This window comes from Phaenicophaeus curvirostris, chromosome 20 (genome assembly GCF_032191515.1).
Source record: "Phaenicophaeus curvirostris isolate KB17595 chromosome 20, BPBGC_Pcur_1.0, whole genome shotgun sequence".
NCBI lineage: Eukaryota > Metazoa > Chordata > Aves > Cuculiformes > Cuculidae > Phaenicophaeus > Phaenicophaeus curvirostris.
In genome coordinates this window covers 1,309,218-1,334,294 of record NC_091411.1, presented here as the reverse complement: position 1 = coordinate 1,334,294, position 25,077 = coordinate 1,309,218, and the positions used below count along the sequence as shown (strand labels likewise).

Below are 25,077 nucleotides of genomic sequence, written 5' to 3'. Positions count from 1 at the left end.
CAGTGCATGTGCACAGTGCTTCTTAAAATGCACCTGAACATTAATCTGAGCCTTTGAACCCGGATTCTCTGTTCCCCCAGGGCCGGTTCAACCCATTTGATGGATGGTGATGCAGGAGGAGGCTAGAAGGCAAAGCCCTTGCTTATTGAATATAATAAAATCCAAAGGGACTGAGAAGGTAGTTGAAGACCCATTTTCCAGTCATTTGGAAGAACCTGGCACAGTACCCAGGAGTTTCAGGAGTGTTTTCTTGGTTCCAGTGTTCCAGGAATGCTGGGAGGAGAACAGAAGAGTGGCTTCAAAACTCTTCTTGTTTTGGACAATATCATCTCCTGTAAAATTGATTACAAACCCGTATCCCATGTCAAAGCTGTTTATGCTGCCTGAATTGACCTTGTTCATCCCACTAATGGCTCAGTTGTCTGCTGTATGAGGAAGACCTCTAGGGAGAGAGGAAGACCTTCTCTAAGTTCATTCAGGAGATGAAGGGTGAGGAAGAGCTCTCCCCAAAGGAGTTTTGGAAGCAGTTTATTATCAGGTGAGGTGTAGGTAACACTGATACGGCTTGGGGAGAGACCAAAATTCAGCGCACAGTGTGTGGTGGATAACGTGTTTCAGCTTTGTTCTGACTTCGTGGGATTTGTTGCTGTCCCCACACTCCAGGATATTGTTTCTCATGCTGTGGGTACAAGCATGACAAAGCCTACAAGGAGAACTTGGAGTTATTGGCTTCATGCTCTAAGAGCTTGACAAAGACTTTGACTTTGATGAGCATCTTTAATTGATGTTGATGTCATCTGGTGATGACGCTGAAAATGCAACTTGCTCAGAAAGCAGCAATGAGAACCCTTACCCTGCAGGATGGATATGGGGTGTCTGTCCTGGAGGTGCCAAACGATGAAGTAGTTGAGGACAGGGGTCTGCTTAGAGAGTGGGCAAACAAGGCCACCAGTGCGCTTGGGGGACTCATGAATTCAGAAGATGTTGACAAGGGCAACAGCAGCACCTTTGGGAGGTGGGAGAGGAGCTTGCTGTGAACTTGAGTGGTGCCTGAGACCTGAGGAAGCTGCAAAGCTGGTGCCTCTTCTCCAGCTGTGGGCAGACGGTCAGTAACCCTGGTCAGGGACGGAAGATGAGGAGCTGCAGACAGTGGGGATCTGAGGGAGTTGCTAACAGCAGGGCGAGCAGAGGAAATGTTGATTTGAGAGGAAATCCTTGGATTATTCCGCTTTGATTCTAGTAGCATTTACTCGTGCTCTGGAGTGAAAGTACTCAAGGAGAAGTACTCAAGGTGGAGTTTCCACGGTGGAGTTTCAGCTCCTCTGGGTGAATAGAAAGGGAGATTGGCAAGGGAAGCAGATCAGAATGGAGAACATTCACTGGATTGCTGAAATTTCACCTTCATCCTGTAAAGGCTCCTGTGTTCAGTGTTGTGTTTACAGCAAGCGCTGCTCAAGCAAAGCCCTCAGGAACCCTCTAGAACCACCCAGGACCCCTTTAGGGCCTTCCAGGTCCCCTCTAGGGATGCACAGGACCTTTCTAGGTCCTCCAAAACACCTCTAGAGCACCGCAGGGCCGTCTAAGAGCCCCAGGACCAATCTAGTTGTCCCCATGACCTCTCTAGACCCCAACGGCCCATCTAGATACCCCAGGACATTTTTAATACTCCCACAACACCTCTGGAGCCCCACAGGACCCCTCTAGACCCCCGAAGTCCCCTCCAGGACCCCCAGGACCTCTCTAGAGGTCCTCATGACCCCTGTAGGGCCCGGAGGATGCCTCTAGAGCACCTGAGGACCCTTATAGAGCCCCCAGGACCCTCTAGGGCCTCATGGACACCTCTGGGACCTCCAGGACCCCTCTAAAGGCACCCTAGGACCTCTCTAGGACCTCCAAGAACCCATCAGAGCTTCCCAGAACCTCTCTAAGGACCCCAGAAGCCCTCTAGACATCCCTAAGTCCCATCTAAGACCCCCATGACCCCTCTAGTGCCCTCCAGGACCCTTCTAGGACCCCAAGGACCCCTATAGACCTTCCCATGACCACCCTAGGACCTCCAGGACCTATACAAAGGACCTCATGACCCCTCTGGAGCTCCCCAGGACACCTCTAGAGAGCCTCAGGACAGCTCTAAGACCTCCCAGGACCCCTCTAAGACCTCCAGAACCTGTTTAGAACCCCCAGGACCTCTCTAGAGCCCCGACGGGTCCCTCTAGAGCACCCCCTGGACCCCTCTAGGACCCAAGGACCAACCTAGAGACCCCAGGGACCCCTCTAGGACTTTCTGGACCCACCCAGAAACCCTCTAGGACCTCTAGGAACCCCGCGGAGATCCCCAGAACCTCTCTAGAGGCCCTCATGACCCCTCTAGAGCCCCATGGACACCTCTAGGACCTCCAGGATCCCTCTAGATCCACCCTAGGACATCTCTAGGACCTCCAGAAACCCATCAGAGCTCCCCAGGACCCCTCTAGAGGTCCTCAGGTCCACTCTAGGATGCCCATGACCCCTCCTGAGCCACGATGCTGCAGGTGCTGCATGACAAGTGTGGGCTGGGGCCTCTTGGGGGAGTTGGGTGTCAAAAGCAAGGGGCTGGAAGGGTTTGGATGATTTCCTGCCAGGGATGGTAGACTTGGTTATTCCCACCAATGCCCAAGCAGGAACATGGTGCAGGAACATTGGTTTGATACCCTTTTCGTTCTCCAAGTTACTGTTAGAGTTCAGGTCACCCCACTGGTACATGTCTTCTCAGAGGAAGGGAGAAGATGGATGCTGCGTGCAAGGTGCTGGGGGTGTGGGTGGGTGGGAAGGTGGAGAAATACCAGAAGGTTTAGTTAAAACCATAGAATCATAGAATGGTTTGGAAGGGACTTCAAAGCCCATCCAGATCCACCCCACACCTCCCAGTGGATCCGGTTGCTCCAAGGCCCATCCAACATGGCCTTGAACACTTCCAGGGATGGGATGGGACAGCCACAGGAGAGCGGGGCACCTGCCTTTACACTGAGAGCTCAGTTACTGGAGCAAACCAAGGGGAAGGAGGGCTGCGTGGGATCGGCAGGATTTTACAGAAATAGCTGGCCAAATAAGAGATGAAATTTTAAGTTATGAGCTGTCCAACCAGAGCAGGAGACATGGGTTGCATTAGCTTTCCAAGTTGATGCCCTGGCACCGGGTGGCCTGGGATGGGGGGGCCGCTGTCACCAGAGGGGGCCAGAGACCGGAAAACGAGCTCCCTTGCCTTCTGCTCCAAAGAGAAGAAGAGGAGGGGAAGCTCAGTTCCTTCCTCCTATCCCTGATTCTTGGCATCTACAAGGGAAAAGGGGGAACGTTGTTCTTCCCAAATGCCCGACAGGCAGCGCCCTGCCCGGGGGCTGTGCCCAGACTCGGTGCGCTGGGGGTCATGGTTTCCTACCAACTCCAGCCAGGAATTAGTCAAGCATCCCTTATAGATGTCATCCTGGGCTTTCAGAAGCTGAAATCCAAGCTGTGATTTTTTTTTTTCTTAATTTTTTTTCCCCTCCTTTGGGAAATAGAACTCATTTCACTGCGAGAGTTCTGTTAGGTTGTCCTTGCCCATCCTCCGGAATAACCCTCCTTGTGGCAAAGTGGCCAAAGCAGCGTGTCATGTGTGAACTTCAGTCGGATGCTGCTGGCAAACTGTTTATCCTGGCTGGAAGGGGAGCGGTGACCCGGCCGTTTGAAGTTGCTGGAGGGTCAGCCCTGCTGTCAGGAGTAAAACACACAGCAATGAGCTGCACCGTCAGCTCTGGGTCATGAAAGGCTACGTGTGAGCTTCTTGTTTCACATATTGCTCCACATAGCTGGTACCTGCCCATGATGGTGTTTATATTCAGGGTGTCCTGTTGATGCTGGTGTGGCCAGCAGGTCAAGGGAGGTGGTTCTGCCCCTCTGCTCCACTCTCATGGGACCACACCTGGAGTCCTGTGTCCAGTCCTGGAATCCCAAACATAAGAAGGATGTAGAGCTGTTGGAATGAGTCCAGAGGAGGTCACAGAGATGACACAAGGGCTGGAGCACCTCCCGTATGAGGCCAGGCTGAGAGAGTTGGAGTTGTCCAGTTTGGAGAAGAGAAAGCTGCGAGGAGACCTTAGAACAACTTCCAGTACTGAAAGGGGCTCCAGGAAAGCTGGGGAGGGACTGGAGTGATAGGACGAGGGGGAATGGCTCTAAATTAGAAGGGGGAGGATTTAGACTAGACATTAGGTAGAAATTCTTCACAACGAGAGTGGGGAGGCCCTGGCCCAGAGCAGTGGTGGCTGCCCCCTCCCTGCAGGGGTTCAAGGCCAGGTTGGATGGGGCTTGGAGCCCCTGATCCAGTGGGAGGTGTCCCTGCTCATGGCAGGGGGTGGGACTGGGTGGGCTTTGAGGTCCCTTCTGACCCCAACCATCCCATGATTCTATGTGAGAAAGAGAAGACTGCAAAACCAGGTGGAACTACTATTTGAATTTGGTATGAAGAGGCCACAGGCCCCTTGCCCGCTTTTGCTTTGAAACAGCATAGGCTACTGCGATTGCTTATGAACAGGATGGGTGTTAGCTAACACCAACCTGCTGAAGTCCCAGATGCTGAGATCCAAGCGTGGGGCAGAGGTTTGAGGTGTTGCATGTCAGCTGGTGCATTTTGAAGAGTGAGGTGTTGGCTCTGTGGCTGATGGGAGCCCAAAAGCCAAATCTGACCCCGGGGCTGCTGAACTCAGTTAAATGCAGGATCCAAAGTCTGTAAAAGTCAATGAGGTGACACCAGGGTCTTTAGATAATGCTTTTGTTAGGACTTCTGGGACCACTGCTCCTTCACCATACCCTGAACTCATTTGTTTCTGTGGAGGCATCCGCAATGCTGGGGATTTCCTGCCTGTGCCTGGTTCTGTATCGATACAGCAATAAAAGGCAGGCTGCAAAAATGTGAGATAGGCTTAAAAATCACAGTACGGAGAAGGTTACAGATAAAAATTGCTTCCTAGCATTTATCTTCTTCTTTCTAAAGCTATGTTACTCTCACTTCATATTTTCACGTCTTTTTCCCATACCCTAGCGGAATAGAAACCTGCATTTTTGTTTTGATGACGTTTTCTGTGGAGAGAGATTTCTTACGCAGTCCCCCAGGTGCTGGGCTTTGAGGAAAGGACCAGCCCTAGCAGGGCTTGTGAGAAGGGCGGAGGAGCTGACCCTGCAGGGGGTTAACAAACTCTCCCAGAGAGGTTTATTGCATGGCTGTGAAGCTGAGTGTTCACAAGTCTCTCATTTGCTCCAGCCCAGTGATGGCCCTGCTGGAACCGAAATTGTGCAAAAGGAAACCAGTGGCCTCCAGTTCCCTGTCTGGTGGTGGTGGCCACAGATGCTTCTGGGGAAGCGGGACCATGAGCCCTGTTTGCAGAGTCAGGTGAAAAAGCCTCCGCATCCACCTTGGTGTTTCTTCACCTTATGCACAGCTGTGAACTGCAGGGGAGGTGCCAGGCGTTTAGGAGACGTCCATCCTTTTTGATTCAGAGCATGCATTATTGAACATGGCTGAGAACAGTCTGGAGCCCAGGGGTTCTGCGAGCACCTGAGGGACCTGGGGCTGTTTAGTCTGGAGAAAAGGAGATTGAGGGGAGACCTCATCGCTCTTTGAGGAGACTGGTGAGGTGGGTGCTGGGCTCTTCTTCCAAGGAACAAGTGGTGGGATGAGAGGAAATGGCCTCAAGTTGTGCCCAGGGAGGATTAGATTGGATATTAGGAACAATTTCTTTACTGGTAGAGTTGTGAAGTCCTGGCAGAGGCTGCCCAGGGCAGTGGTGGAGTCTCCATCTCTGGAAGGGTTCAAAAGATGTGTGGCTGTGGCACTTGGGGACATGGTTTAGTCAGCCCAGTGGTGCTGGGCTGACGATTGGACTGGATGAGCTTAGAGGGGTTTTCCAACCTCAGTGATTCTATGATTCGGGGTGACTGAGTGCAATCATTAGCTCATTTTGCTTAAATATGAAGCAAATCATCCCTGTGTGGCACTGATCCCCAAATCAAGAGCTCAGCAGTGCCCACACCTGCTCTTGAATACAACCAGAAGTCCTTTGAGCTCTTTGTAGAAGCCTTTTTCTTTAGCTGTTCTGTGATGGGGATGTTCTGTGGGGAATGCTGTGAACCAAGCAGAAGATACCCGTAACAGCATTTCCCTTCTAATGTGCTGTTATTCAGCACTGTAAACCAACCAGAGCAGAGCATCCTGCAGGGCTGAAGACGTGGGATTACGTTCTTCCTCTGGACACTCTTCATTGACACCTAAAGTGGGGCTGAGCTAATAAGAAGAAACACCAACTTGATCCTGACTACAAAGATAGCACAGAATAGAATCATGGAATCATTAATGTTGGAAAAGACATCTAGCTCAGCCAGTCCAACCGTCAGCCCAACCCCACCGTGCCTGCTAATCCATGTCCCCAGGTGCCATGGTCACATGCTTTTTGAACCCCTCCAGGGATGGAGACTCCACCACTGCCCTGGGCAGCCTCTGCCAGGGCTTCCCTAGTATCCACCCTAACCCCACCCCCCCCCGGTACAACTTGAGGCCATTTCTTCTCATCCTCTCCTTCATTCCTTGGGAGAAGAGGCCAGCACCCACCTCACCACCACCTCCTTTCAGGTAATTTTAGTGAGGTGGGTGCTCACAGGCAAGGAATGAGAGAAGAGCCTTGTTAGTGAAGAACGATTTAATTACACTTAGCAGTAATTCCTAAATTCTTCTTCTATGATGTAATATATCAAAGCTTGATGGGTTTTAGATAATGTCAAGGTTGAAAGAAGCCTTGAGGAGCAACTGTGGCCTTTTTTTCCCTGTTGCAGGCAATGGCAGCTGTTCCTCAAAGGGTCTCCTGGAAAGGAACTTTCACTTCAGTAGATTATTGATGTGTCTGATGCCGGTGATGTGAAAAAACCCCAAGATGGTGCAGAACACAACTGGGACAGTGTTCTGCAGCACACCGTGATTCCTAGGGGATGAGGAATGGGAATGGACCTGGGTAGCTTGAGAGCTTCTCTGGAAATCTGAGTCGTTACCCATGGGTAACAGGGTTTTGCTGTCTCCAGCTGCATACTTCCCAGATGTAAGGAGGCTTTTAGTGCACCAGCTCCCTAGCGATGCCTCTGCAGCCCCAGTGATCGGAAGGGGAGCCCAGGCAGGGTGCAGGCATCTGCGTGCGATAGATGGATCCCACACTGAGTGTCCTCGGAGCGGTGTTGTGTCTCCCGAGCAGCACCCATTCTCCTGCTGTTGCTTTCAGAGGTGCTTCTGGCATGGTTGGGGATCGCTGGGGGCCAGTCTGGGAGTTTAGTGTGCAAACAGGAGATGTTGGTGGGGAACAGCAGCTGGCAGGCGTTCACATGGGTGATGGGGTTTGGTTGCCCTCAGCACGGGTTCCTCTGGAGGGAAACCTGCCTTCCCGTGGGATGGGGTGTCCAGTAGCGCTGTGAGGGGCTGCCTGCATCCCTGGGATGGACTCGGGATGACTGTCCCGTGTCCCCATGGCAGTGCAGAAGCTGGCCACAGCTCCCTGGGCTGCTCTCAAGGCAGCTAGCCTTGTCTGATGTGCCCTTGAAAGCTGCTCTGGATCCCAGGATGTTGTGATTTCGGGTTTGGTTCCCTGCCCCTCGAGGCTGTCCTGCTGGAATTTCTATACAATGGCATTTAAGGGGCGTGTAAAAGGTTCTTGTCAGAGTTCTGGGAATCTGCTGGAGCGTGTGTTTGTGTTGGTTGCTGTGGTGAGGTCTCACAGGACACAACCTGGAAAGCCACTGCTTGTGAGTGGGGAAATTCTTCTCCTTTGCCCAATTGCTGAGTAGAGCCAAATTCTTCAGAGTCCTGGACCATGAACTTGCCATTTCAGTGTCCTCTGATGGATCACAGATGATGGATTGCAGCCCTTTTTGTCTTCTGGGGGACTAACGGGGTAACTGTGTTTAGGTTAAAAAATATCTGTTCTGCTTTTGGTGTCTCCCCCTGCCCTGCTTTTGCTCGGACAACATCCGGAGGTGGATTCTGCCCCACCAGATCTCGGGCTGTTTAGTCTAGGGAAGAGGAGGCTGAGGGGACACCTCATCACTCTCTGCAGCTCCTGGAAAGGAGGTTGAGGGGATATGGGTGCTGGGCTCTGCTCCCGAGCAGCAAGTGATGAGACAAGAGGAAATGACCTCAAATTGTACCGGGGGAAGTTTAGATTGTATATTGGGGAAATTTTCTTCACCGAAGGAGTGGTGAAGCCCTAGCAGAGGCTGCCCAAGGCAGTGGGGTAGTCTCCATCCCTGGAGGATTTAAAAAAGCCTGTGGCTGTGGTACTTGGGCCATGGTTCAGCAGGCACGGTGGGGTTGGGCTGACAGTTGGCCTGACTGAGCTAGGGAGCTTGTCCAGCATTAACGATTCCATGATCCCATACTGTGACTGCTGGAGCTAAGCAGCTTGGCACATGGTCCCACCACAGGAGACCTTCATGGTGCCTGGTAAGGATATAAACTTCCTAAATCCCTCTGAGTGCTAAGTGGGATAGATGTTTCCAGAATTATGTACCATCGGTTGAGGAGCAGGAGGGTGTTACTCAGAGGACATGCAGATGCACTGCTGCTTCTGTGCAATGCCAGAGAGCTGGGGAGGGGCTCTTGATCAGGGAGTGCAGGGACAGGACGAGGAAGAACGGTTCTCAGCTGAAAGAGGGGAGGCTGAGATGAGATCTTGGGAAGAAATGTTTTGCTGTGAGGGTGGGGAGGCCCTGGGCCAGGTTTCCCAGAGCAGTGGTGGCTGCCCCATTCCTGGAGGGGTTCAAGGCCAGGTTGGATGGGGCTTGGAGCAACTGGATCCAGTGGGAGGTGTCCCTGCCCATGGCAGGGGGTGGGACTGGATGGGCTTTGAGGTCCCTTCCAACCCAAACCATTCTGTGGTTCTAACGCTGTGTTGTGATGGTGCTGTGCTTTGCTGCTCACAGCAGAGCACAATTCTCTACCGTGCACCTTCAGCCTCTGCTTCGGCGACTGAAATCACTTGTTGTTATTGCTGGGCCATTTGTATTTTCCTAAGCGGTTGCGTTCCACCAGCACACTCAGAGTGAGTGCTTTTGAGGGGGAATTTCCTTCCTGATAAACAACTCTGCAATGTGATTCAGCAGGAAGGATGTGGTGGTTGAGGCACTGGACTGGGATTTGGGAGACATGAGTTCTGTTCCCAACTCGGCCACAGTCAAGATGTGACGAGTGGAAGGGCAAGCAAACAAAGAGGAGGGGCTGTTTAGCCATGGCAAAAACATGCTTTCACGTGGGCTGTTTGGAGGTTAACTGGGTCTGGGTTTTTGTTTGGTTAATCACGTAAACAGCATTGGCAACTCCCATTTGTGCAGCTGAAATCTGAAAGCTCATCTTGGCCTATTCCAGGAACCCAGATGTTGTTTGAACGACGTGTTGGTGTAGCTTGCAGGAGGTTTCAGATGTCCCTTTTCAGTATTTCTTGCTTTATTTCTTTCATCCATCACCATTTCATTCTCTGATCTTCAGGCCATGTGCTATGACTTCTGTGCCGAGTTGTGTATGCACACAGCTTCTCCGTGAGCATGCTTAGGTTCAAAGGCACCTGACCGCACACCAGTTATTCCCTTTGTCACACAGGGTGAAGCTCCTGCAGTTTGACAGTAACACTACATGTTTTCTTTTCAGAAGCCAGAGCCTGGGATACGAACTCTCAGCTGCAGACCACTTAGCCCGAGGTCTTTACCTGGTGCCGCCTTTGGGAAGATGCATCAAGACAGTGACTCAAGCAATGAACCCACTGGTGAGTTCTCTGCTTGTCCACGTGGTTCCCTGTCTTCTCCTGTTTGCTCAGCATGATTTGCTTTCCATTTATGTGCCTTAGTGCTATTGGCGGAGAATGCTGAGTCACAAATTGAGAAAAACCTGTGGATTCGATGCTAAATTATGTGCCATGAAGGTTATTGAGGTTTATTGGTACACATTGAGATACCAGCATTCTTAGAACTGTATTCCAAGTTGAAACTTCTTATAACAAGTGTCTTTATAACCTCTCACCAATTCAGAACACGTGATTTTTATTACTGCGTTACACAACTTGTCCACATTTTATCCATAGTTTAGTTTTCTTGTTAACTGCTGTTATAATTGTTTCATCCTATAAAGCGAGACCTGTGGACGGTGCACCCGCGTGCCAATTCATCAGTGGCCCGTGGCCTTCCAGTATCAGGGTACCAGCTGGAGAGGTTGAATGGAATCTTGACTGGAATCACTCTCTGCAGCTCCCAGAAAGGAGGTTGTGGGGAGGTGGGTGTTGAGCTCTTCTCCCAGGTAACAAGCAATAGGACAGGAAGAAATAGCCTCAAGTTGTGCCAGGGGAGGGCTAGACTGGATATTAGGAAAGATTTCTTTACTGAAAGAGTGGTGAAGCCCTGGCAGAAGCTGCCCAGGGCAGTGGGGGAGTCTCCATCCTTGGAGGGGTTCAAAAAAAGTGTAGATGTGGCACTTGGGGACATGTCTTAGTTGGCACTGTAGGGTTGGGCTGATGGTTGGACTGGATGAGCTTAGAGGTCTTTTCCAACCTCAGTGATTCTGTGATTCTTTGATAGGGATTTGTTACTTGTTCTAGCTCAGTCCTGCCATCGATTTCCTTTCTTCCATCCCCATCTTTGGTCACTGCCACCCAGTGACTCTTCCCAGGAGAAGGATCTGGGAGGCGACTGAGCCCAGAGTGGTGTCTGATGGCCTCTCAGGCTCTCGTTTGGCTCTGGGGCATTTTTGGATGTGCAAAGGGACATTCTTAGTGCTGACGTGAGTGCTATTTTTTGACTGTTTCCATTGTTCCCCACTCTTTGTTAATGGGTGAGGTCTTTTTGTTCCATTCCTTTTTCAGAGGCAGAGGCAGTTAGGAGAGCTGTCTGCTCACAGGTTTGGGCATTTGTCTTTTGTTGTCAAGAGTCCTAAGACTTTCCCTTTTTCAGACTCCCTTGGGCAAACTAATTCAGACAGAATCTGCCCAAGGGCATTAGTAGGGTATTCCCTTGCTGGGACAGCAGGGAAAGGCGTCCTCACAGCCACCTCCCTGGTGCTCTGCTCTTGCTGTGACAGCCACCAGAGCTGAGCAGGTTGATGAGTTTGGGGCTGTGAAGACCCCCCTACACTAAAGATCTCGCTGGGGGTGTGGGATTGAGTCTAGGTGTGTAAGAATTGGAAATTTTCAGAAAACTCCTTTGGTGACATCTGTTCTTTGGTGAAAGAGGGGAGGTTGAGAGGAGATCTTGGGAAGAAATGTTTTGCTGTGAGGGTGGGGGGGCCCTGGCCCAGGTTGCCCAGAGCAGGGGTGGCTGCCTCATCCCTGGAGGTGTTCAAGGCCAGGTTGGATGGGGCTTGGAGCAACCAGATCCAGTGGGAGGTGTCCCTGCACATGGCAGTGGGGTGGGCTTTAAGGTCCCTTTCAATCCAATCCATTCCATGATTCTATGATGCTCTACACATGTTTTTATTACTGGGAACAAGCCATGGTAGCATGTCAGGATGCCATTGCAGATCCATCAATCATCCACAGAAGGACCTAGAGGCTGGGCCTTTGTTAAAAGCCATTCAAGAAAAGCCTCCACAACACAAACCATCCTGAGTGTTTGGGAGAGATGTGTGGATTGTGTGGTCAGGATATTTACAAGCAGCTCATTGCAGTGTTATCTTTCATAGGGATAGGAACTGTTACACTTAGAGTCCAGATTCACTCTCTAAACAGGCCCAGGGATGAAGCTGTCCAGAGGGACACGTTTCCAGCATGCTGGTTGTGTGGATTTTGCGCTTCTGCTGAAGCACTTACTCCTGGATAGTCTTGGAGTCAAGATCCTGGGTTAGACAGAGGTGATCCACTGGTGATTTATATCTTGGTTGAGGATGGAGATCCTCCAGTTTGGACCTCAATTCGTTCAGCCTCTTGCTCCAACCTCCTGTACCCTCCTATTCCGTTTGACATTGTCGGTTCCTTTCATTATCTAAGCCTTGCTATCAGGGTCGCTATACTTAGAGAGGAAGGATATTATAATCTTGTGAACGATTAAAATATTTTTACTGTAATCCAGTTGGAAGGGCAGCACTTTTCTCAGGGTAAGAGGCAGACAAGGCTTTTCCCATTCTCTCCTCCCCTTGTATACAGGAAGGAAATGCTGGCAAAGGCCCCCTCGGCTTCCTGTCGACTCCGGAGCACATTTCCAGACACAGCCTTCTCCACCATCCATCACCCAGCCCAGCCGAACAATCACGGCGGCGCGGCGGGAAAAACACACGTCGCACATAAACCCCACGGAGGCAGCGCGAGCACTAACGGCTGCACGAGCTGGTGGGGTCTGTAGGCTGTGCCCAACAGCACCCGGGGGCTCTCCCTTTGGCAGTCAAGTAGCTCAATAAACAAAACTTCTCCTTAGAAGGTGCAAGTGAACAAAGGGCAAAAGTGGAAAAAGAAGGAAAAGGGTTGCTGTTTAGTACAGAAGCTGCCGTGGGGCGTGAAGCCAAAGAAAGGACTGGGGATGCTCTCTGGTCTGGACACGGCAGTGATGCTGTCTGCCACAACAGAGCCAGAGGTGCTGTCAGGTCTTCAGGTCAGTGACAAGGCAACCACTATCTGTGATGACTTCAAGAAGGAGGAAACAACAAAGGTGAAATTCTCACCTTCAAATGAATCACCTTTGCTGAACAGATTTCTATGCCTCCCTCCAAGAAAAGGCTCAGAGCTGAACTGTCATCCTTTTCTCGTGTTTCTGGTTTCAATTTAACACTGCATTACAATATTTAGATAATACTTTCAGACCTGTCTGCTATGTAACACTTTTTGAACCATTCCTTTACATAGCTATTTGGTTTTATTTTTTTTCAATGTAGTTTTAGTATTCTCACCAAATCTCATTTGGATTCTGATGGCAAAAGCCTGCGAAGCCGAGCTGTTAGGAGATGATGAGCAATCACTGAGACACCTCTCAAGATCACTCTGTAATCCTGTTGCACAACTGGAAATGACAGAATATCAAGAGTCTAACTTGATGGAGCAGCAGCTTTTCAATATTTAAGGCTTAATTTTTCTTATACACCTATAAGGGCCTCCAGGAAAACTGGGGAGAGGCTCTTGATCAGGGAGTGCAGGGATAAGATGAGGGAAATGGTTTTGAGCTGAAAGAGGGGAGGCTGAGATGAGATCTTGGGAAGAAATGTTTTACTGTGAGGGTGGGGAGGCCCTGGGCCAGGTTGCCCAGAGCAGTGGTGGCTGCCCCATCCCTGGAGGGGTTCAAGGCCAGGTTGGATGGGGCTTGGAGCCCCTGATCCAATGGGAGGTGTCCCTGCCTATGGCAGAGGGTGGGACTGGATGGGCTTTGAGGTCCCTTCCAACCCAAACCATTCCATGATTCTATGATCCAACCTGAATACTTTATGTGCAAGACTGAGCACTTAGCTTAGTCTACCTGGATGTGAGCATCCACACTGGTAGAACCATGTCTCCATTCCCATGTTCACAATCTGCATTTTCTAGTAGGTATTTTGAAAGCCATCCTGTTGTTCTTTGGCCTGAGATACCTCAAAGCTACCTCCTAGCAGTTTGCGTCCAGCAGCAAGAGGACTGGTTTGCCCTGGGGAATGGAAGAAGAGGATGGAAAGGCATCAGCCCCCCAGCCATCACAGCTGCCCTCGTGTTTCAGACTGATGCAGCCCATGTTGGGTTGTTCTCGTGTGTTTGAGCCCACACCTCTGCTAGGCACATCGGCTGGTATGAAACTTGAATATGAGGGTAAGATTTAGTATGAAAGGAGTGTGTTTTTTCAATGGCAAGGTTTTTCAGGCCAGAGTTAAGGAAGTGATTGGTGATGACTTTCCAGAAGCAAATTGCGTTCTACCAAAATCTGCCTACCCTGACTCCATCTGCATCCTGGCTGATGTGACATGTTGATTTGTAACACATCTTGTAGAACAGTTTATGCTTCTTATCCTTTTGTATCATGTAAAAGCCAGTGCATGACTCTTAACAGTCTCACCAAGCACAAGAATCCCCAGCTCCATGCTGTCTACCTGCACTGGCGCCCTGTCTGCCCATCCAGATGGGCCTTTCTGTGGTTCTTCCATTACTTCTCCTCTTTTTCACATCTTTATTGTCCTTTGTCTGGGCTTGCAGCAGGCATGGGGCAGGGACTAAGCTCCTTAAATGCCTTTGCAGTACTCTGTGGGATAGAAATTATATCTTATTTAAGGTCTTTACAGAATGCAGAATTAGAGATTTCATCTGAAGGCCAAAGGTATTTCTGAAATGCTAACAGGTATTTTTGTTTCCAGCCTACAGGAGAGCTGGGGAAGGGATCTCGATCAGGGAGTGCAGAAATAGGACAGGTACAGGGAAACGAGGGGGAGAAATGAGGTGCAGAAAGAGGGGAGATTGAGGTGAGATCATAGGAAGAAATGTTTTGCTGTGAGGGTGGGGAGGCCCTGGCCCAGGTTGCCCAGAGCAGGGGTGGCTGCCCCATCCCTGGAGGTGTTCAAGGCCAGGTTGGATGAGGCTTGGAACAATTGGATCCAGTGGGAAGTGTCCAAGTAGAACTTAAGGGGGTGGGAAGGATAACAAACAGCAGTAATTGCTGTATGCTTACAAAAATATAACAACCCCAAAACTTTCCCGGCCGGGGCAATGACCTGGAACTCGGAAACGTCCAGTTTCGAGGCTGAAGGTAGATGCTGACAACTGAAGTTGTCTGTTGTAAAAGAAGAAATGCCAAGCTCAGCAACCTAGTTTCAGGTTCTGCTGAGGACCCGAAGTCCCCAGACAGTTGGTGATGTTGGGTAGTCTCAGTTCCCTGTTCTGTGAGGTGTTAACCTTCCCCTTTGTGAGCTGCTTGAGTGCACGTGGGAAAATGCTCACATTAGCAGCATGCAACATTTCTTACTTTCCTTCTAGAAATTAACTGATTACCTTTGCTCGTTGTGGGCATCCTGCTCCGAGGAAGGAGCCACCACTCTAATGGGCAGCTGGCACCACGCTGCTCAGTTCCTACGTGCACTGATCTCTTATTTGTTTTATTAACCTAATTCTGCACTGTGACTGCAAGGGTTAACAACAGAGACAGTGTCCCTTTTAAGTCCAAGAGTGCCAACTGGAAATCAATCTCCCCAGCAATGCAAGGAGCGCGGGACAGCAGTAATATGATCGGATCTGCTGAAACCACCGCGGCAAAGTGCTGCCGTGCCGGGAGGAGCCGCGGGTGCAGAGGTGTTTATTTCAGGAGGCTGTGGCTGTGAGGGCTGGTGATTCTCAAAGAAGTGAAAGCAGGCAGGGACTTGCAAGCCCCTTCTGATGTGGGCTGTCATGGTTCGTGGCTCAGGTCCTCAGGACTTCCAAAGCTTCTGAGAAGTCAACAAGAGAGGCTTGTGGTGGTAAACGCTGTTTGCCCAGGGGTGCAGAACACTGTGTGATGGAGAAGAGTTGTATTTAGGCTGGATGTCTGGCCCTAGGACACAAACTGATTAATAATAAAGTTGTTTTCCATTAATGGCCTGCTGGTCTCTACATTCCTCTTTGTGTAAAGGGATGGTGTAAGAGTTTTTTCTGCCTACTCTTTCACATCTGTCTAGTGGAGACAAAGATCCAGCTAAATCCAGCAGTCCCAGACCACCTTCACAACCTCTAGCAAGGTCCAGATGACAGACATTGGAGGAAAACCATACTGTGAGACCCAGCAAGCAGTAGTCATGAGAAAGACTGGAGGTGGAACTGTGTCCTACAGCCCAGGCCCACTTCAGTGCCTCTGGGTGCCTGTTACTGTGCAGCACCTTGAGAGACTCCAGGCGTTGACATCCTCCCTTCCCTGACTCCACAGCCTTGTTGATGAGGCTGATGTCCTTTTCTTCAGCTTGAGAAGAGCCCACAAGGTGGTGGGTGCTTGGTGGGAGCAAGGGGTTGACTGCAGCATGTAGCTGCAGGTCCTCTCCCAAGGTGAGGGGTTGGGAGTGAAAACGCCGGCTCAGTATGTGCAGAGAGGGAGGAATGCGTCCACCACCACAGGGACTCATTTGTGTTTTAGTGGGAACTGTGAGGCAACAGCAATGTCCTGCTCTGAGCCCAAAGCAGTGCTTGCTGTGTGTGTGCAATTGTGCCTTCTTTTAAATTAAACTATTTTGCAAGCACTTCCTTCCTGCATTTCTCAGAAGGAGGGAGGGGGGCTGTGCAAGGAATGTTGAACTGCCTTTGACGGAGGAGGGAAACTGAAGAAAACAAGAGATGCAATCCTAACTACTGACCTTTTACTTGAGCTTGGTGATGTTTTTCAGCAGCAGAGCCTCCAGGGAGTAACAGCATCCTCCTTGCTATTGTGCTGCCTGCCCAAAAAGGGGGCTAAAGTTCAGCTTTTATGATGTTCTCACTCTGGGCTTGTGGGAAAAAGGCCACATTCCCTTTCTTAGGTCATACGAGTGCAAGAGATGACAGAGTCCTACAGTCTAACCCCAGGGCATTAGGCCAGTTCGGAATGAGACGGGGATAGACAGCTTGGTAAATATGCAGCCGGCTTTTTCTCCGTACGGAGATTCACAGCAGGTGGGAGGGTAATTTACATCATTCAATTAAAAGGCACTGCTTTATTTTATGATGGTGTGTTATTGTTTCATAAAAGCACATGGGTTGCCATGACTCATAATGGATTCTTGCACATTATTGTTGAACACTCCTGTTCCACTTTGGTCAACGGTTACTGGAAACACACAGTATCCACTAAAACAAAAACAAATAAGCAGAAAACCACAGGTTTTAGGGAACCCTTCACAGTTTTGAAGACTGAGATTGTTGCAGTAGATATTCTCAAACCGTGCTCCTTGTCCATCAAGCCGTTTATTCCTTCTGCCCAGTGGTAGGGGCTGGGGGCCAGAGCACCATCGCTCCCTCTGCTCCCTGCCTCAGAGCAGGCTTCTCATCTCTGAGGGGCCGCACAGTCTTCTGCTCAGTGCTGCAGCAGGGTGGTTGTAACCCATTCCCTTAGGAGCTTCTGATATTTCTGTCCCCCATGATTTCCTTCAGCCTTGATGTTTGAAAAGTGAATCCAGAGGAGGCCGTGAAGATAATCCAAGGGCTGGAGCACCTCCCGTACAAGGAGAGTCTGGGAGAGTTGTGGTTGTTCAGCCTGGAGAAGAGAAGGCTCTGGGGAGACCTTAGAGCAGCTTCCAGTACTGAAAGAGGCTCCAGGAAAGCTGAGGAAGGGCTCTTGATCTGCAAGTACAGGGAGAGGATATGGGGGAATGATTTTAAGCTGCAAGAGGGGAGATTGAGATGAGATCTCCGGAAGAAATGTTTTGCTGTGAGGGTGGGGAGGCCCTGGCCCAGGTTGCCCAGAGCAGTGGTGGCTGCCCCATCCCTGGAGGTGTTCGAGGCCAGGTTGGATGGGGCTTGGAGCCCCTGATCCAGTGGGAGGTGTCCCTGCCCATGACAATGGATTGGAACTGGATGGGATTTGACATCCCTGCCAACCCAAACCATCCCATGACTCTGTGAGTCTCTAAGTGCCGTTTAGTAGGTATTGGGCTGGAGTTTCTAAAGGGCATGATCCTGTCTATGGAAAGGTGGTTGTGCTTCCTGCACAGCTGAGCAGAGGAGGAGCTTCTGCCTGGAAAGGCCGCCTATCTTAAAGACAGATACTGTTTTAAGGTTATGGATACTCTTTTAAAGCTACTATGAGACACACTTTAAAAAATAATTCTGGATGATGTTGATGCCTGTCTGTGCATTTGCATCCTTTCAGCAGTGCTTGCAGCTCCTGCTCCAAGTGCTGCCGTGCTTTAGACTTGCCATACTGTGCTGCAGCAGATTGGGAGATCCTGTCTTGTGACTGTTGTGTGAGTTTTACCTTGAGCTGAAACCTTCTTGAGCTGAAGTTTTGTGTGGTGGAGTGGATAACGCTCAACATTGCACCTACCACCCTGCAGTTCACTGGAGAATGTATATTACTACCATATAATTAAGGCTATGAAATAAGTTATTAGTATATCGAGCTCTAACGTTTTAGTTGATAAAAACAAAATGCTTCTGTCTTTCTTTACGGAACCGCATTACCCTTGAAACCACAAGCAGAAAGGGTCTATTTGTTCATTCAGCCATCTCCCTGCCAATCCAGGATACAAAAAGACAATGCCGTGAATTCATGACAGTTATTTGTGAGCAGGAGACATCATCTGCCATATCTTCATGCGTCCATCCTTACTTGTCTGTCTACTATGAGTAGGTCCACCACACCTTGCGCTTGCTTATCCGCATCTTTCAAAGCTGAACATGTGGCTGCAAGGCTGCTAAGGACTCCAGACATCCCATAACCTGGGTAAAACAAAAGCCCACATCACACAGGTAGGAAAACTCCAATCATGGCTAATGCACTGCAGCTTTTTCTAGTTCAGAGTCAGAATGCTGACAATATCTGTACAAACGCTGGTGGAATCATGGAATGGATTGGATTGGAGGGGATCTCAAAGCCCATCCAGTTCCACCCCCTGCCATGGGCAGGGACACCTCCTGCTGGATCAGGAGGCTCCAAGCCCCATCCAAGCAGGTCTAATAGTATAGTCCTGTGCATCTCTGTGTGTTATGGGGACATAGAGGGACGTGTTTTGGCAGAACGGAGTGAATGGAAGTGGTGACATTGGAGTAGCTTAACCGAGGCTGTGAGGGGAAGGGCTCACTCCCTGCCCTTCTCCCTCACACCCTCATACCCAGTCCCGGCTGCAGTGCTGGTACCTTGGACCCGTCACCAACTTGGTTCAACTCACTGGCCCAGCAGGAACTGATCTGTATTTTGTCTGGGTTAGTTTTCTGCCGGCAGCCTGTGTGGGACGGGCTTGGGAATGGTCTGCCGAGGGCTGGAGCCTGCGTGAGCTGGGGGAGTCGTGGGGTTCAGGTTGGTCTGTGTAACTGCACTCACCTGCGATACGCAAGAGAAGGTGTGACAAGGACCAGTCACTTTGCTTTTGGGCCGCTCGTGCTGGCCTGAGTGAAACGTCTTGGTACCAACAAAGTGCTGAAATCCAGCCCCATAGTTTTTCAAAGGACTTCAAATACAGCAGGTGCCAAAGCACCTTTGGGTGGGTGCTCTGGGGGGGCAGACGTGTTGGGTGCCTCCTCAGCCGTGCTTCCTCCCTCCTGGGTACCTCGCACCGGTGATGGGGTGGAGCTGCGACTGGGGGTACGAGGGCCACCTCCACACACCCTGGGTTCTTTTTGTCTTTTACCATTGAGCCTTGCCCTTGCAGCATTTTCTGACAACGGATCCTTGCATTTGGGAAACACAAACGTGTGGTGACCGGATATACGCAGGCAGTTGTTTGGGTGATGGAGGAGAGAGATGCCTGTCAGTGCTGGCATTCCTGGTTATTGCTGCGAGTGGCAGGGTAGGAAATAATGCTGGGGAAAAGGTCTGGGAGATGAGGGAGATTTGCCAGGAGATTTGCATCAGACAGAAGACTTGGACCCACGATGTGAAGCCAGTGAGTGTTTGGATAACGCAGGAGTGTGTCTGATCAGGGCACAATCCCAGTTCTTTTAGCCAACTCGAAAATTCCTCAATATTAATCTCTTTCTGGCTTGCAGGTCTTCGTTTTGCTGTATAGAAGAAGTTGCCTGTGGCAGCCTGGTGTGGGTCCTGCCTTGGCCCAGGCACTGGATGTATGTGTGCTCTTACCTGGCTGCTCGATCCTCTCCATCAGCTGAGCAGCGAGCAGCTCCAGTGCTGATGAAACAGCCATTGTCCCTGTGGGCTTCCAGGGGATCCTTACAGAACCGGAGGCTTTGGCTCCACAGATCGTTCACTTAACCTTGTTTAATTTTGCCTAATTTGATGAGGTATCCCTTTTCCTTTTCTCCTGGATGCTCTTTGTGCTGAGCTACCACACACTGGGAGGGAGAAGGACTTCTCTAAATTGTTTGTTTTTACTTGGGGGAAAAAGAAATTAAGATTTATGCCCAGTTTTCCCTCTACCTCCAAAAAATCTTCTGTAAAGGAATTTACAGCTTTTGCTTCCAGAAGGATGGAGCAAGCTCTCGGTAATTCAGCATAACAAAAGTTCAGGCAGTTCAGAGCTTTTCTGATTACGGAGCAGCTTTTCTTGGGATTTTTAACTGTCCTAGACACAATGAGCAGAATTTCTCAGCAAGGAGAGTGCAGGCTGGGGACTCTCCGGCAGATGTAATCACTCAAGGAAAACTTTGTTTGGCTTGGCCGGGTCCTGCCTTCATTCCATGCTCTTTCATCCTGCCGCCGCTCTTTGTCTCTCATCCTTTGCAGTGTCTCTCTGTCCGTCTTTGTCTCGCTCTGTCTGTCCCTCGTTCGATCTGCCCCACGTTCCCTCACAGGCTGAGTGGGGCAGCGTTAACCTGGCCACTTCCAAGACAAACAAGGAGTCAGAGGGACAGAGGGGCCTTTGGCTGTCGAGAGACTTCGCGGTCGCTCACTTCCTAGAATTAAAGGCTGGGAGTCGATCTGTAAGGCGGCCAAGCCAGAGACAATGACTGGGTTTCCATTTTGTTCCTTTGCTATTGACTTAAATGTGGGGAAATATTTGGAATGTGTGCTTCCCGAGTGGGGAAACAGAACTTGCAGAGAGGAGAAATCCACTTTCTTATGCAGCTCTGTTTTACCCCGTGTCTTCTGGTATCACCAGTAGTTCTTTGGTACCTGAAGAAGCTGGGATGGTGCAACTGTAATCCTGGTGGGCAAGAGAAGACTGCGCAGACCTGCAGACGTGGCTCGTGGGGGACATCGAGCATTCCCATGGCCCCTAATGCGCCAGAGGGTATGTGCCATCAGCTGGGGACTGCAAACCAGGTCTCCAGAGCTGCAGATACCACACTAGAATGAGTCAGAAGTGTTTCTTGAAGCAGATGGTTGGACTTGATGATCCTGTGGGTCTTTTCCCAACTAGTGATTCTGTGATTCAGATGGGTCCATGCTGATGCAAAAATGAGGGTGGTCAGAAACGGGCACCTGTTCTTGCTGGGAGGCTTGGGGTAAACAGATTCACTGGCCAGTGCTCGTGTGATGAATGAGAAGGGCAGCAGCCTCCTGCCTTGCACACCAGCGTATGGCCCAAGGTGCAGCTTTTCAAGGAAACCAGCTCCTGCTGAGTAAAATACAAGCATGGGGGGCTGCTGTCTTTGAAGCCAGACTGGCTGTTGGCAGCTTGTTATGACACTTCATGACAGCCCTGCTGCTGTGGAGGTGTCTTGGCAGCATCCCTGACTTGCAAGGAAGTGTTGAAGTGGTCACAGTGAAGATTATAGAAGGATTCCATTTGGGAGATTGATGCGTCCTTGACTGCGTGCGATTCCTATAGGGGGATCTCAGAGGTCATTATTTCAAATCTCTTTGAAATATGAAAGTAGTGGTGAAGGAGGGCGACCACTGGCAAAGGGTTGTAGGTGACAGCCTCTCACAAACTCACGTGGAAGGTGTTAGGTTGTTTAGGCAGCTTTGTGCCAAACTTGGGGACGGTTTTGCACTGCCAAGGAAGCTGGTACAGACCTTGTGATGTGTTTGCTTCGGTGCTTCCAGAGAGCTAAGGGCAGTGTCTTCCCTGTGACCCAGCTGTAGGCTCGTGGCTTGTTCAGTCTGCTGCAGCTTCTGGGCAGGAGGTGCTGCAGGAGCACAAGGACCCGTTGAGGAAAAGCGTGACATTCAGCCACCTCTCTCACACTACATGATCCCATTTGGGATGAGCTGTTGTGGCAGTGCCCAGGCACTTGGATATTCAATCCCTAGCAAGTCCATGGTGTTCTCCTTGCAGAGCTGTCTCCATCTACCTTCTTCTGCTCTGAGCCACTCACTTGTTTATGACAGAGTCCATGTGTTTATTATCCTTCTCTTCAGTATCTAATTTTCTATTTTAAGACTTCTTATGTCCCTTATTACATCATTATTATTTACCCATGTGCTCCAACAGGTCCATGGTGGCCGATGTGCTATAAACCCCAGTATTGTTGCTCCAGCTCTTGGACCATCTTTGTGGCCTCCTCTGGACTCGTTCCAACAGTTCTATCTCCTTCTTTTGTTGGGGATTCCAGATTTGGACACAGGACTCCAGGTGGGGTCTCATGACAGTGGAGCAGAGGGGCAGAATCCATCCCTCACCCTGCTGGCCATGCTTCTTTTGATGCAGCCCAGGTTACAGTTGGCCTGGGGATGCTGAGTGGTGACAAGCTCAACATAAGCCATCAATGTGCACTCACAGCCCAGAAGGCCAAGCTCAGCAAGGCAGTCGCTGACAATCAGTGCTCCAAGCTCTACCTCTCTTCAGTTTTCCTTTTACATGTGTCTCTAACTAGGCCTTATCCTTTCTTCTGTCTTGTGGGAGTCTTTCCCTTTCCCCAAATGAAAAGGAGGGATGCATTAAAGTAGGCACGAGTTGATGCTGGGTCACCAGTGGCGTGGTCAGCCAGCTCCTGCTCACGCATTGCTTGTCCATATCTGGATGTTTCTGGCTGGGGGTATCACACATGCGTGTGAGTGACAGGAGTTTGGGTGGGAGTGCTGGTGCCTTCTCCTGCTCTGAAGCCACCTCGGAACAACATTGTTCTGCTTTTTGGACATGAGCTGGTTTTCCACTTCAAGCTCAGTGTGTGATGGGGCTAGACCATGACAGGTTGGTTAGTGGACAGCAGTACGTGCAGCACTGTCCTCTGCTGTATGGTCTGGGTGGGTCTCAAATTCCCTCCCTGGTGTTACTGTGATGAGAAGGGGTGCTCCAAAGTGCCTGCCATGAGTGCTCGGGTTGAAGGGAAGGCTGTGGGCCAAAGAAACGCCCATAAAATGGTCCCTATCATCATAAACCACCTTTTAATCCTGTCTGACCTCCCAGTCCAGCAGTAGGAGTGCTGCAGCACCCTGGTTCCCTGTACCCTGGGCTGGATCTGGCTTGGGGAGCCGGCAGGATGCCGCACACTGAGCTGGTTTTCTCAGTTTGGGTTCAGCAGTGTAACTTGGTATCTTGCGCTGAAAAGCCTTTCTGTTGGTATTCATGGCTCATGTGACAACTCCTCAACTTTTTCCCGTGGGTTCGGAGGGCAAGGATCTTTCCATGCATGATTTAATCACATTTGACAGCGCAGCCGTTCAATTTTTCTTTCCACAGCGAATCTATAATATCTTGTTCGTTAAATCCCATACTTTGAGAAACATGGGTGAGCTCGCTTATCTTGCTCGTTCAGATGAAAACACCTCTCGACATCCTGTTTTTCTTATGTCACACGGACAGGAAGAGAACGATTGTTTGAGATGTGCGTCAGTCATCCCGGTAACCAGGCAGCTGCCGTACCCTCCCGTTGCCATGGAAACCAGCCGGTCCCCTTGGATGCTTTGCTGCTGAGCTGACAGGTGCCCTTTCTCTGGCACTTCACCTCCCAAGAGCTGCCACTTCCCAAGTCAAGTGTAGGACCTCTCAAAGAGGTTGCACCTATAAATTTGCCAAGTCAATAAGTCATCACTACTTCTATCTTAGTTAATAGCGATGTCTTTGATTTGGCCTTGTAGCTCATACGAGGATCACCGATCCAAGGCAAGCTCTGTAGTCTGCAGCAGCACAGTACGGGGCAAGTCATGCTGTGTTTAATCATAGAATCATAGAGTGGTTTGGGTTGGAAGGGACCTCAAAGCCCGCCCAGTGCCACCCCTGCCATGGGCAGGGACACCTGCCACTGGATCAGGGGCTCAAAGCATGCGTCCTAGAGCAGAATGATTGGAGCCAGCCGGCTTCTGGAACAGCATTTGACTGTTTTGCAGTCACTTAAAGGTGACCTGGAGAGCTTTGTCCATGGAAGGAGCTGATTAAGTACCTGGGGCAGATTTGGGAGCAATCAGCAGTGCTCCTGGATTCAGCCTGGACAAATGGGTCTTGTCCATGTTGTTTGCTCAAGTCTTAATTCCATCATACGTAAGCTGGCCTGGATCACTGGTTACCTGTGCCATGGAGGAATGGCAAAGGGAGGAGCACAGAGGGCAAAGAACACCGTTGCTCAGCATCTAAAAGCAAGAGGTGGAATCCTGCTGGCAGGTTAGTGAGTGTTGTCTTCCTCTTATTCCCCAGTGCTCCAACTGAAGATGTGGAACTCAAAAGAAAGGAGAAGCATTTGTGTGTCATTCCCACACATGCACAAATTCACAGAGAGAAACCTACAGAGGATTTTGTTTCACCATTCTGTACCTTCCCTCCCAGCGGATCTGTTATGTCTGACATTACCCGTGGGCTGAGGAGGAGACAACCGAAATCCGCTGCAAGCTTAGGCTTTTTGGGGTTGTTTTTTAAATAGTGGGGAAGATTTAATGTTTTAATGTAATGTGTTGGATAGAGTTTATGAAGAGGAGTTCTCACACAGATACTGGAAAGCTGGGAATTTGAAAGTACATACTTAATAAAAGAAATAAGTGGCAAAATATAAAATGTCCTTAAATTCCATAGCCTTCTTCCAATAGTTGGTTCTCCCTCCTGTGATTCCACCTTTGTCAAGCATTGGACAATAGAAGCTGTGGGCTTTTTCCTTGCTGGCAAAGTTAGTTTCAGTTGTAGCTGCAAGACACTTATCTCACCTCTAATACCCACCATTAATTAGAGTTTTTACAGCTTTTGCCAGTCCATCTGCATGCTAAGAAATGAATTGGAGCTGGTTCAACAGCCCGACTCCAGTAAGAGAAAGTGCCAGGAGCCCTGGAGGTGCTGCAGCCTTGTTTTCCCCCACTGGTTTCTACCAGTAGAAACGGTTCAGTATTTGAGATCTACAAAGGCAGATTTTATGAAACACGATGTCCCAAACTCCATGGAAAGAATGCCAGAAGGGGATCTCTGTTAATGATGGGCGCTCCCGCTCCCCCTCCAGGTAGCTCTGGAGTCTCTTCAGCGGAACTTGTCAGAGTTTTCCAGCAGTGTGGAACAATATTTTCCAGCAGTTTCCCCTCCCCAGGTGAGCTGCAGCCCTGTGCTCCCGTGGGAAAGTTCAGTTGCACCTTTATTTGCTTTGCTGAAGAAGCTGTGTCCATCATCACTCCTATGGGACATGAGATTTAGAGTCT

General features: G+C 50.1%; 1 protein-coding gene across 8 annotated transcripts in view; it reads left to right on the top strand.

Moving 5' to 3' along the window:
• EXD3 (exonuclease 3'-5' domain containing 3) overlaps positions 1 to 25,077 on the top strand; it is a 302,313-nt gene that overhangs the window by 54,003 nt on the left and 223,233 nt on the right. For 2 of the 8 annotated variants that reach the window (XM_069873073.1, XM_069873068.1), the window contains exon 1: positions 9,224 to 9,806. In XM_069873073.1, the coding sequence (XP_069729174.1) occupies positions 9,677 to 9,806 (130 nt within the window). In that variant the 5' untranslated portion in view covers positions 9,224 to 9,676. Of the gene's footprint in view, positions 1 to 9,223; positions 9,807 to 25,077 lie in introns of those variants that run through there. The other 6 variants (XM_069873074.1, XM_069873075.1, XM_069873069.1 and 3 more) reach the window with 5 other exon arrangements.